The 13,256-nt window shown below is 40.2% G+C and overlaps 1 protein-coding gene across 1 annotated transcript in view; it reads right to left on the bottom strand.

Annotated features, from left to right (window-relative positions):
- LOC126336666 (elongator complex protein 3) overlaps positions 1-13,256 on the bottom strand; it is a 69,845-nt gene that overhangs the window by 48,818 nt on the left and 7,771 nt on the right. The window contains exon 2 of the mRNA XM_050000613.1: positions 7,623-7,864. Coding sequence (XP_049856570.1) covers positions 7,623-7,864 — 242 coding nt within the window. The remainder of the gene's footprint in view (positions 1-7,622; positions 7,865-13,256) is intronic.

Genomic DNA, 13,256 nt, shown 5'->3' with positions numbered 1-13,256 from the left:
GGGACCGTTTGATTTGGAATGGGTGGCAGCTGTCATAATGGTGGTGCTGTTGCTTGTTGGTGGGTTTGATGTGGACGGATGTGTCAAGCTGGCCATTGGACAGATGGAGGTCAACGCCAAGGAAAGTGGCATGGGATTTGGAGTAGGACTAGGTGAATCTGATGGAACCAAAGGTGTTGAGGTTGGAGAGGAAATTCTGGAGTTCTTCTTCACTGTGAGTCCAGATCATGAAAAGTCATCAATAAATCTATACCAAACTTTGGGTTGGCAGGCCTGGGTAACCAAGAAGGCTTCCTCTAAGCGACCCATAAATAGGTCAGCGTACGAGGGGGCCATCCTGGTACCCATGGCTGTTCCCTTTCAGTGTTGGTATGTCTGGCCTTCGAAAGTGAAGAAGTTGTGAGTCAGGATGAAGCTGGCTAAGGTAATGGGGAAAGAGGTTTTAGGTAGGGTGGCAGGTGATCGGCGTGAAAGGAAGTGCTCCATCGCAGCGAGGCCCTGGACATGCGGAGTATTTGTGTATAAGGAAGTGGCATCAATGGTTACAAGGATGGTTTCTGGGGGTAACAGATTGAGTAAGGATTCCAGGCGTTTGAGAAAGTGGTTGGTGTCTTTAATGAAGGATGGGAGACTGCATGTAATGGGTAGAAGGTGTTGATCAACGTAGGCAGAGATACGTTCTGTGGGGGCTTGGTAACCAGCTACAATAGGGCAGCTGGGATGATTGGGTTTGTGAATTTTAGGAAGTAGGTAGGGGCGCAGTGTGTTGGTGGGGTCAGGAGGTTGATGGAGTCATGTGAAAGGTTTTGAAGGGGGCCTAAGGTTCTGAGGATTCCTTGAAACTCCGCCTGGACATCAGGAATGGGATTACCTTGGCAAACTTTGTATGTAGTGTTGTCTGAAAGCTGACGCAGTCCCTCAGCCACATACTCCGGACGATCAAATACCACGGTCGTGGAACCATTGTCCACCGGAAGAATGACGATGAATCAGTCAGCCTTCAAGATCACGGATAGCCTGGGCTTCAGCAATGGTGATGTTGGGAGTAGGATTAAGGTTTTTCAAAAGGATTGAGAGCCAAGACTGGAAGTGAGAAATTCCTTGAAGGTTTGGAGAAAGTAATTTTGAGGAAGAGGAGGTGGGTCCCGCTGTGACAGAGGACGGAACTATTCCAGGCAGGGTTCAATTAGGATAGTGTCTTGGGGAGTTGGGTCATTAGGAGTAAGATCAGGATCATTTTTCTTCATGGCAAAGTGATATTTCCAGCAGAGAGTACAGGGGTAGGACAGTAAATCTTTGACGAGGGCTGTTTGGTTGAATCTGGGAGTAGGGCTGAAGGTGAGGCCTTTGGATAGGACAGAGGTTTCGGATTGGGAGAGAGGTTTGGAGGAAAGGTTAACTACTGAATTAGGGTGTTGTGATTCCAGATTGTGTTGATTAGAATTTTGAGGTTTCGGGGGAAATGGAGCTGGAAGTGGGAGACTGAGTAGATGGGAGAGACTGGGTCTGTGTGCAATAAGAGGAGGTTGAGGTTTGCTGGAAAGGTTGTGGAGGGTGAGTGAGTTGCCTTTCCAGAGGTGGGAAACCAGGAGATTGGATAGTTTTTTGAGGTGGAGGGTGGCATGCTGTTCTAATTTGTGGTTGGCCTGTAGGAGGATGCTCTGAACAGCCGGTGTGGATATGGGAGACAAAAGATTGAGGACTTTTATTAAGGATAGGTGTTGCCGGGTATGTTCATTGGCTGAGTTGATGTGTAGGTGAAGGATTAGGTGGGTGAGGGCTATGGATTGTTCAGTTTGGAACTGGTATAGGGACTGATGGAAAGAAGGGTTACAGCCAGAGATGGGAACTTGAAGTAGGAGGCCTTTGGGGGTAATGCCAAATGTCAGACAAGCCTGAGTGAATAAAATATGGGAGCGTAATCTGGTTAGGGCGAAGGCATGCTTGCGGGGGGAATGTAAATAAAACTTAATGGGGTCGTCGTGGGGATGTTGTGAGGATGACATGGTATTAGAAAGTGGAAAGTGTAGCATGCGGCTGAAATGAAAATGAAAATAATAATATATGGGGAGAGATAAAGGTGTAAATGTATTAAAAGCGTGGTTTTGTGGTGGCAGATTATGAAAATGAGGCTAACAATTGTCTGACAAAGAAATAATGAAGAATAAACCTGTGAGAAGCAGCTAAAAATGATCAGTGATGTGGGAAAAACGGAAATGGAAATAAAGCTAAAGTTGTTAGAACTAGCCGAAATGATTGTTTAATAGGTGAAAGGAACTGTTTGTGAACTGGGAACTGTGGATTTTATAGCAGCGGTAGTGTTGAAAGTGGGGAAAAAATAAAATAAAAAAATATTTTTGGCTATGGTTTGGAAGTGGGTTACGTATTATTGAGTAAATATAGGCAGGATAAAATAGTAAGGTAGATTACAGTAAAAAGGAGAAGGTGAATACAAAGTGAAACTACTTGCAAAAACAGAAAGAGAAAGTAAGATGACAGAAAAAATTTTGAAATGCAACAGTGACAATAACAAACGAAATTGTTGGGTTCAAATTGATGATATGAATATAATAGAGGGAAACATTCCACATGGGAAAAATATATCTAAAAACAAAGATGATGTAACTTACTAGTATGTAACTTAACCCAGTATGTAACTTAAGCCAGAACCTCCCACAGAAGAAACCCGAAAGTGCCCCACTTGTGACAGGACTGAATCAGACTCTGAATGTGGCTCTCCAGCACGGATACGACTTCCTCAAATCCTGCCCTGAAATGAGATCCATCCTTCATGAAATCCTCCCCTTTCCACCCTCCACCAACCTTCATAACCTCTTGGTTCACCCCTAAGAAATTGCCAAACCACCTTCCCTACCCTCTAGTTCCTACCCTTGTAACCGCCTCCGATGTAAAACCTATCCCATGCACCCTCCCACCACCACCTACTCCAGTCCTGTAACCTGCAAGGTGTACACGATCAAATGCAGAGCCACGTGTGAAAGCACCCACGTGATTTACCAACTGACCTGCCTACACTGTGAAGCTTTCTATGTGGGAATGACCAGCAACGAACTGTCCATTCGCATGAATGGACACAGGCAGACAGTGTTTGTTGGTAATGAGGATCACCCTGTGGCTAAACATGCCTTGGTGCACGGCCAGCGCATCTTGGCACAGTGTTACACCGTCCCTGTTATCTGGATACTTCCCACTAACACCAACCTATCAGAACTCCGGAGATCGGAGCTTGCCCTTCAGTATATCCTCTCTTCCCGTTACCCACCAGGACTCAACCTCCGCTAATTTCAAGTTGTCGCCGATCAAACCTCACCTCTCATTCAACAACATCTTTGCCTCTGTACTTCCGCCTCAACTGACATCTCTGCCCAGACTCTTTGCCTTTACAAATGTCTACTTGTGTCTGTATATGTGCGGATGGATGTGTGTTCATGTGCGAGTTTATACCTGTCCTTTTTTCCCCTTAGGGTAAGTCTTTCCGCTCCTGGGATTTTAATGACTCCTTACCCTCTCCCTTAAAACCCACATCCTTTCGTCTTTCCCTCTCCTCCCCTCTTTCCTGATGAAGCAACCGTGGGTTGCAAAAGCTTGAATTTTGTGTGTGTTTTTGTGTTTATTTGTGTGTCTATCAACATAGCAACGCTCACGTTTGGCAAGTTACATCGTCCTTGTTTTTAGATATATTTTTCCAATGTGGAATGTTTCCAGGGCCATGAGCAATGTTTAATATGTACAGATGGTGACCAGAATTAATAATAAAATTAAAATATAACTAGGGAAATAGGTGGATACTCAATAACACTAATACCAAGTATACATCGGCATGTGACAGATAGACGATATTCATTAATTTTGAAATCACATATAGTAATAAAATACAAAAAATTGTACACTGTAAATTATGCATAGAAATTAATAAGCAGAGTGGAAAATACATTAAAAAGTAAGTGCTTTACATCTGTTATTGATAGAATAAGAACTAAAGCCTAAGTATTAAGGAGATCTTAACAAAATGTCGGAGCAAGGTGGGGGGATGGTGGCAAGGGAGGGGGAGGAGCCAGCGGGTTTGACTATGAAAGTACGGACACATTTTCTCTGGTCTTAAGCCAATCCAGTTAGAAAATCAGGACTGAGAAATTAACAAAATATAAATGCACTGTGGATGCGCCACGACAATAAGAGAAAAGTTTGTTGTTGCTGTTGTGGTCTTCAATCCTGAGACTGGTTTGATGCATCTCTCCATGCTACTCTATCCTGTGCAAGCTTCTTCATCTCCCGGTACCTACTTCAACCTACATCCTTCTGAATCTGCTTAGTGTAGTGATCTCTTGGTCTCCCTCTACGATTTTTACCCTGCACGCTGCCCTCCAATACGAAATTGGTGATCCCTTGATGTCTCATAATATGTCCTACCAACCGATCCCTTCTTCTGGTCAAGTTGTGCCACAAACTTCTCTTCTCCCCAATCCTGTTCAATACTTCCTCATTAGTTATGTGATCTACCCATCTAATCTTCAGTATTCTTCTGTAGCACCACATTTCGAAAGCTTCTATTCTCTTCTTGTCCAAACTATTTATCGTCCATGTTTCACTTCCATACATGGCTACACTCCATGCAAATACTTTCAGAAATGACTTCCTGACACTTAAATCTATACTCAATGTTAACAAATTTCTCTTCTTCAGAAACGCCTTCCTTGCCATTGCCAGTCTACATTTTATATCCTCTCTACTTCGGCCATCATCAGTTATTTTGCTCCCCAAAAAGCAAAACTCCTTTACTACTTTAAGTATCTCATTTCCTAATCTAATTCCCTCAGCATCACCCGACTTAATTCGACTACATTCCATTTCCTCATTTTGCTTTTGTTGATGTTCATCTTATATCCTCTTTTCAAGACACTGTCCATTCCATTCAACTGCTCTTCAAAGTTCTTTGCTGTCTCTGACAGAATTACAGTGTCATCGGCGAACCTCAAAGTTTTTATTTCTTCTCCATGGATTTTAGTACCTACTCCGAATTTTGCTTCTGTTTCGTTTACTGCTTGCTCAATATACAGACTGAATAACATTGGGGAGAGGCTACAACCCTGTCTCACTCCCTTCCCAACCACTGCTTCTCTTTCATGCCCCTCGACTCTTATTACTGCCATCTGGTTTCTGTACAAATTGTAAATAACCTTTCGGTCCCTGTATTTTACCCCTGCCACCTTCAGAATTTGAAAGAGAGTATTCCAGTCAATATTGTCAAAAGCTCTCTCTAAGTCTACAAATGCTAGAAACGTAGGTTTGCCTTTCCTTAATCTTTGTTCTAAGATAAGTCGTAAGGTCAGTATTGCCTCACGTGTTCCAGTATTTCTACGGAATCCAAACTGATCTTCCCTGAGTTCAGCTTCTACTAGTTTTTCCATTTGTCTGTAAAGAATTCGTGTTAGTATTTTGCAACTGTGGCTTATTAAACTGATAGTTCGGTAATTTTCACATCTGTCAGCACCTGCTTTCTTTGGGATTGGAATTATTATAGTCTTCTTGAAGTCTGAGGGTATTTCGCCTGTTTCATACATCTTGCTCACCAGCTGGTAGAGTTTTGTCAGGACTGGCTCTCCCAAGGCCGTCAGTAGTTCCAATGGAATGTTGTCTACTCCGGGGGCCTTGTTTCGACTCAGGTCTTTCAGTGCTCTGTCAAACTCTTCACACAGTATCGTATCTCCCATTTCATCTTCACCTACATCCTCTTCCATTTCCATAATATTATCCTCAAGTACATCGCCCTTGTATAGACCCTCTATACTCCTTCCACCTTTCTGTTTTCCCTTCTTTGCTTAGAACTAGGTTTCCATCCGAGCTCTTGATGTTCATACAAGTGGTTCTCTTTTCTCCAAAGGTCTCTTTAATTTTCCTGTAGGCAGTATCTATCTTACCCCTAGTGACGTAAGCCTCTACATCCTTACATTTGTCCTCTAACCATCCCTGCTTAGCCATTTTGCACTTCCTGCCGATCTCATTTTTGAGACGTTTGTATTCCTTTTTGCCTGCTTCATTTACTGCATTATTATATTTTCTCCTTTCATCAATTAAATTCAATATTTCTTCTGTTACCCAAGGATTTCTACTAGCCCTCATCTTTTTACCTACTTGATCCTCTGCTGCCTTCACTACTTCATCTCTAAAAACTACCCATTCTTGTTCTACTGTATTTCTTTCCCCCATTCCTGTCAATTGTTCCCTTATGCTCTCCCTGAAACACTGTACAACCTCTGGTTCTTTCAATTTATCCAGGTCACATCGCCTTAAATTCCCACCTTTTTGCAGTGTAAATTGTGAAGTGAAAAGGAAGGACAGATGTTAACGTTACAGCATTTATTAAGACTTCAATTCTCTTGTATTAATGATATAGCAAAACTACACCTGTGATTTCAAAAGAAAAATACATGTGATTTTTTTTAAAATATATTTTTTGGCCTCAGAGTACACAAACAGTATTAACCATTTTGAACTTATCAGCAAATCATCAGGTTATTTCAAAACATTAAACAGCAACTCATCACAGTATAACAATTTCAACAAGTACTAGTTCAAATCATCTGATGAGACTTAGTAAGGGTAAAAACTAATGGTAGGCATATGTTTCATCTAATGCTGAAATAGAACAAACAAATTCATTTACAAGACAGTAAAAGAGTTCCCCTAATGCAGTATAGCTGATCAATGCGCACACACACACACACACACACACACACACACACACACATACACAAAACATTACCTTCTTAATTTTCTTTACTTTGTCCCCCAAAACCAAGAGCTAAATTCAGGATGTATTTCTTACAAGATAATGGGGAATATGCTCCTAAATGCAGGCAGAGTGCTACATTTCAAGCACTGACAATATTTAATAATAATGGTGACACTACAATTCTGCTTCCAACTTGGAATGTGCCAGATTGATATCAAATGCTTTTTGACAGTTCATCAATATATCAAGAGGACACAAAAATCACAAAATAAAATTTAAAAAATGATATGTGATGCCATAATGCACAATCTGTGTAATGCAATTTTGGCAAAAATAAAACTGAAGACTTGGAAAGATCTCTGGGACCATAAAGTTTCATTTTCTTAAAACACCTATGCCTGGGTTTCAGGCAGGATCCCCCATTTCATTTGATGGTGAGGCGGTTTTCCAATATAGCTCAAGAGCCTCTGCAATGCTGTACAAGTTTGGGGGGAATACCAGTGTACTGAAGCGTGCATGGGAATTGGATCGAGGGGGAAGGTGTGCTAAGGGTAGTCCATGGATTTGTGCACATTCACTGTGCCTCTATGGCACAGTTGTTGGTGCATCTGCCTAGTGAGCAGGAGGCCCAGGTTGGAATACCGGAATTGGTACAAATTTTTAAATGTCACTTCAGTCTGCATATATATCACAGACATTTGAAACTTGCAAAGGTCTCTGGAACCATATAGTTTCATTTGAAGAAAAAAAATTTAAGAATGGTTGGTTATGTAGTATGTCTGAATGTGGCAAACATATTAATTATTTTTCATACAAACTTACTTCTAAGGAATATTCCCTGAACATTATTAAATATTACATTACTCACCCCACTTGCAGTCCTGATTGGTTTTGCTTTCAATTTTGGCAACAAAGTCTTCTTGTGGTCAAGAGGTACAGCAGCGATAATATCCACCAATCGTGGCGACGATTCTAAACCATATTTTGATGCTATTCGTGTTTTCAGTTTATTCAGATCTACATCTTTACCATTTTCATGAGCCTTAATAAGTTCTTGAATTACCTCACCAATTGTAATCACCATGCGTTCTTCCCTGCTCAATGTGTATACTGAAATGTAAGGTCTGATTTAGAGATTTATTGTATTCCAAACAACAAACAGCAGAATAGTAGTGTCTCACCTAACATGATTACAAAATAACATATTGTATCTGTATCACATAGATCATAAATTATGATCCAATCTGCTATGCAATATATGAATAAAAACATTGCTTATAAATTAAAACAACCTGCACCACAACATGATCAAGTAGATAATCATCAGTTGTAACCACAGTCATCTTCAGATGTCATAACTGCTGACTGTCAGGAATGCAAAAGTGTTCTACTTACACATATGAATGATGTAAGAGGACATTTTCCAACTCCCTGCGGGCAGTAGTTTGTTGGGGTCTATACATAACAACATCAACATAAGACTGTAGTTGAAATGTTCCAATTCTCTGTTGAGGAATATCACTTGTGTTACTGTTCATGCACTGGATATTCTGTGTAAGTAAACAAGAGTGTCAAGTGTTGAAGATTCAAATAAAGTTTTTGCAGGATGTGATGTTTTTAATTTGCAACAAGTTGTTAAAATTGCTTGATGTTATGTAGAAGTTCAGATTCCTTAGGCAACAAAAGAAATTCCATAGTTTGCCGTTCTTCCATAAAGCTTGACGGTATACATCCTTCATGTATGTATGAAACTGACAAGCTGTACTGTAGTAAGAATTATGTATATGTACATCTACATACATACACTGCAAGCAACTGTATGGTGCATGGCAGAGGGTGACTTGTACCACTACTAGTCATTTCCTTTCATGTTGCACTTTCAAACAGAGTGAGGGAAAAACAACTGTCTATGTGTCTCCTTACGAGTCCTAGTTTCTCTTATCTTATGTTCATGGTCCTTACTGAAATGTAGATTGGTGGCAATAGAGCCATTCTGTAGTCAGCTTCAATTGTCAGTTCTCTAAATTTTCTCAATAGTGTTCTGTGAAAAGATCATCATCTTCTCTATAGGGATTCACATTCGAGTTCATAAAGCCTCTCGATAGTACTTGTGTGTTGATCAAACTACTGGTAAGAAATCTCTGCAATGCTTCATTGTCTTTCTTTAATCTACATCTACATCCATACTTTGCAAACAACCATGAGATCCCATTGTACCACTCATTACGGTTTCTTCCTGTTCCATTCACGTATGGAGTGCAGGAAGAAGGGTTGTTTGAATGCACCTGTACATGCAGTAATTATTCTAATCTTATTCTCACACTCCCTACGTAAGCGATACATAGGGGGTTGTAGTATATCCCTAGAGTAATCACTTAACACCAGTTCTTGAAACTTTGTTAACAGATTTTCTTTGGATACGTTACGTCTGTCTTCAAGAGTCTGCCAGTTTACTTCCTTCAGCATCTCTGTAACACTCTACCATGGATTAAACAAAATTTGTGCTGCCCTTCTCTGTATACATTCAATGTCCTCCATTAGTCCCATGTGGTATAAGTCCCATACACTTGAGCCATGTTCTCGAAGCGGTCGCATGAGGTATTTGTAAGCGATCTCCTTTGTAGACTGATTGTGCTTGCCCAATATTTTACCAATAAACTGAGGTCTACAACTTGCTTTACCCACAACTGAACATATGAGAGCATTCCATTTCATATCCCGATAAAATGTTACATCCAGATATTTGTATGACTCGGCTGACTCCAACAGTGACTCACTGATGTTGTAGTCAAAGGATACTAAGTTTTTATGTTTTGTGAAGTGCAAAATTTTACATTACGAACGTTTAGAGCCAGCTGCCAGTCTACACCACATTAAAATCTTATCAAAATCTGACAGAATGTTTATGCAGCTTCCTCCATACAGTACTTCTTCATAGATAAATGTATCATCTGCAAAAAGCCTGATTTTACTATTAATCACTCCCTACCAAGAAGTCTTCAATCTAGTCACAAATTTCACTTCATACCCAACATGAGTCAAATGCTTTTTGGGAATCAAGAAACACTGTATCTACCTGATTGCCTTGATCCAAAACTTTCAGTATGTCATGTGAAAGTTGCATTTCATATGACCGATAGTTTCAAAATCCATGGTGGTTGGCATTGAGGAGGTCATTCGTTTTGAGATACCTCTATGTTTGAACTCAGAATATGTTCTAAGATTCTGCAACAAATCGATGTCAAGGATATTGGACAGTAGTTTTGCAGATCACTTCTATTACCCTTCTTGTTGACAGGTGTGACCTGTTCCTTTTTCCAAGAACTGGGCACGGTTTTCTGTTTGAGGGACCTATGACCTGGTGAAAATCCAAAATACTCTAGCAGTGCTCAAAAATTGTTTGCACTAGTTTTCTACATGCAGTCTCCTTTACAGATGAACCACATTTTCCTAAAATTCTGCCTACAAACCAGAATCAACCACTTCTCTACTATCAACCTTATGTGCTCGTACCATTTCATATTGCTTTGCAATGTTATACCGAGATATTTAATCAGTGTGAGTGTGTAAAGCAGTACACTATTAGTGCTGTACATGAACATTATGGGATGCTTTCTCTTACTCATCTGCATTAACTTACAGTTTTCTACATTTCGAGCATGCTGTCTGTCATTCATCACACTAAATAGAAATTTTGTCCAAGTCATCTTGTATCCTCCCAAAGTCACTCAACAAAGACATCTTTCTGTAAACCACAGCATCACCAGCAAACAGCTGCACACTGCTGCTCACCTGTTTGTCGAATCATTTATGTATACAGAGAACAAGGGTTCTTCTACCACGCTTGCCTGGTGCACTCTTAATGACAGACATGACCCTGATGAGCATGCACCATCCAGGACAATGATGTACTGGATTCTATTACATGGGGGCAGCACCACACAAATAAGAGTGAACTCTGTAGTTAAGAGACCAGCCCAATCCACTATCCATTTCTACAGAGAAACTTCATGCCTCTTCCACCTCAAAGAAAATAAGCAGTTACCTGACGAGAGAAATAAATATCATCTAATCCTGCTGACCAATTACTTTATTTTCAATTTTTAAACACACTTGCTTTAACCATACATGAAGGGATTTCATAAAATAAGTTACACAAACAGTTCGCAGTTGTAATGGCATGGCAGGTGTAAACATATTCCAAAGTTCAAGTATGCATGGACAGTAGGTTTATTGTGGGCAAAATAGGTTCACCATTAAACAATACGGTATATGAACTGAAAGCAATGTCACATCCACCTATACTGAAATAGTGTCAGCAATTTGACCAGGGCTGTACTGAAGTGGGTGATGCTGATCAAGAAGTCCAGGTCTTCAACCACGCAATTTCTATCTTTTCGAAAACCTGAAAGAACATCTGGGTGGAAAGTGATTTTTCAATGATTAGGATCTTCATGTAGCAGTTCTCGAATGGCTCCGTGCCGATGGAGCAGATTCCTACCATTGAGGAATCAAACGATCAGTAGAATGTTCTGAGCGCCATTTACATATGCTTGGTGACTATGTTGAAAAATAGTGTCGTATATATCTGTCACTTTGAAGGGCATTGCAGCGTGCAATAAAAGTTACTTGGCTTGCCATAATAATGGTGTTACTTCCTTCTCAAAGTCCCTCTTATCTTCCAATTCTGGGTTTGTGACAGTGGGTGCAAGTTTCATTCTCAAATAGGCAATTACTTGGGCTGCTACAGGTGTACATAGTACAAATTCTAAAAAAAAATCATTAATGCTACTGTTCAACATATTCAGGCAGTTGCTACTGTGGCTGCTGTCAACTAGCAACTGTCTACACCCATACTGGCCCAGTCTTGTGGTGAACACACCAGAAAGAACTGGTGATCATGTCAGAAAGCTGAACGTCTGTGATAGTGGCACTACAAGACAGAAATGTAGAGAGAACAGGGAGCCAACTAACAGGGACCACGATGCGGGCTTCACCTGTAGGCTGTGGCTGGGAGCTGAACTAAAGCAGGTTGCTATGTGTGTTCTCTATCACGCTGTTTCGCAGTTCCATTGATGAAATACAATGGGATTTAAACAATTTGATCCAAAGGAAGACACAAGAACTGCATACTTGACAGATCCACCAGAAAACCTAATATGACTTTTTTTCATTTTTGGGTCTTAAAAGAATTTATAAAATGGGTAGAATATAGTCTCAAGTCAGGTCTCCATCGGCTCAAAGAATGATGAACACAAAATTTAGAATACTTTAATTGGCTCGGTCCTACTACAGTGATACACATTTGTTTATCGCTGACCTTTGAACAGATTTACCCAGCCAGTTATAAGATGGATGGAATGGGAGAGGATGAGAAGGGAGGGGGTCTTACAGTTTAACATAGACTCCGTATCATGGAATGAATTGGTATATTTCACATATGCAAATCACTGCCAGAGGTGACAGAAGAGAGAGCATTGATATTTTAAAAAAAGGGCGAGATGACAAGCTTAGGACTTACGAGTCTGTTCTTCCGTCAGGAAAGAGGAATAGTTTGAGGAAGGAAGGGGTGAGGTCACTCATATCCCAGATTGAGGAGCAGCTGCTGTGAGTATCTGCAGCTGCCTGTTCTCACATCCTGGGCAGTGAGCCATCTAACAGAACTAATAGCTAGGGACACAAAAATATGGTTTTATTTTATGCCCAAATTTAGTGTAATTGTTTGGCCAAATTCCCTGCCTCGCCAAATTCAGTGTTTTCTTGCCAAATTTGACATATTACTTGCCAAATCTGATCCCATTTTCGAAGTCACATCAAAGTTTGTTACATAGGAAATAGACTGTCCTAAGATTACAAGATTACACACGAGTCCAAGCCTTGAGGGGATTAGAAATCAAAACTCCAGTTTAGCTTTCAATAACTATTACTTACAAATATTATTAAATTGCTGTCCTCAGATTTAAAAATATTTTTACACAAAAAAGTCACAAATTTTGCAATATCATGTAAAAGTCACAGACTTTGCTAAAAACCATTAATTTTGCATTATTGTTTACTCCAAATTTTCCGTTACTTATTAATGGCCTATTTACAGGTGCAGCTGACCCTCGGCAAAATAGAAGTACCATCCCAATGCCAACCCAGGAATAGCTGGATAAAGGTCATGTATCATAAATCTTCTGCATAGCTATAAGGCTGTGTACATTGATCTTCATTTCTTTCTTTCTTTCTTTCTTCTTCTTCTTCTCCTCAAATAAAACTATTTTATACTTTAAAAGCTTTCAGTATATTTCTTTCACAAAATACATATTTCATGTTTCATTTTAAGTTATTTTCTAACATTATTACAAAAGACATGGTGCAGGCGAAGGGTACCTTGCACCGTTACTAGTCATTTCCTTTTCTGTTACACTCATGAATTAAAGGAAAAAACAACAAACCCTAATTGATGTTGGCTCATCTCCATGGTCCTTACGTGAAGTGTACTTTGGTGGCAGAGGAA

Source organism: Schistocerca gregaria, chromosome 2, assembly GCF_023897955.1.
Source record: "Schistocerca gregaria isolate iqSchGreg1 chromosome 2, iqSchGreg1.2, whole genome shotgun sequence".
Taxonomy (NCBI): Eukaryota; Metazoa; Arthropoda; class Insecta; order Orthoptera; family Acrididae; genus Schistocerca; species Schistocerca gregaria.
The sequence above is the reverse complement of the archived record's forward strand: the minus strand, read 5'-3'. Positions and strand labels throughout refer to the sequence as shown.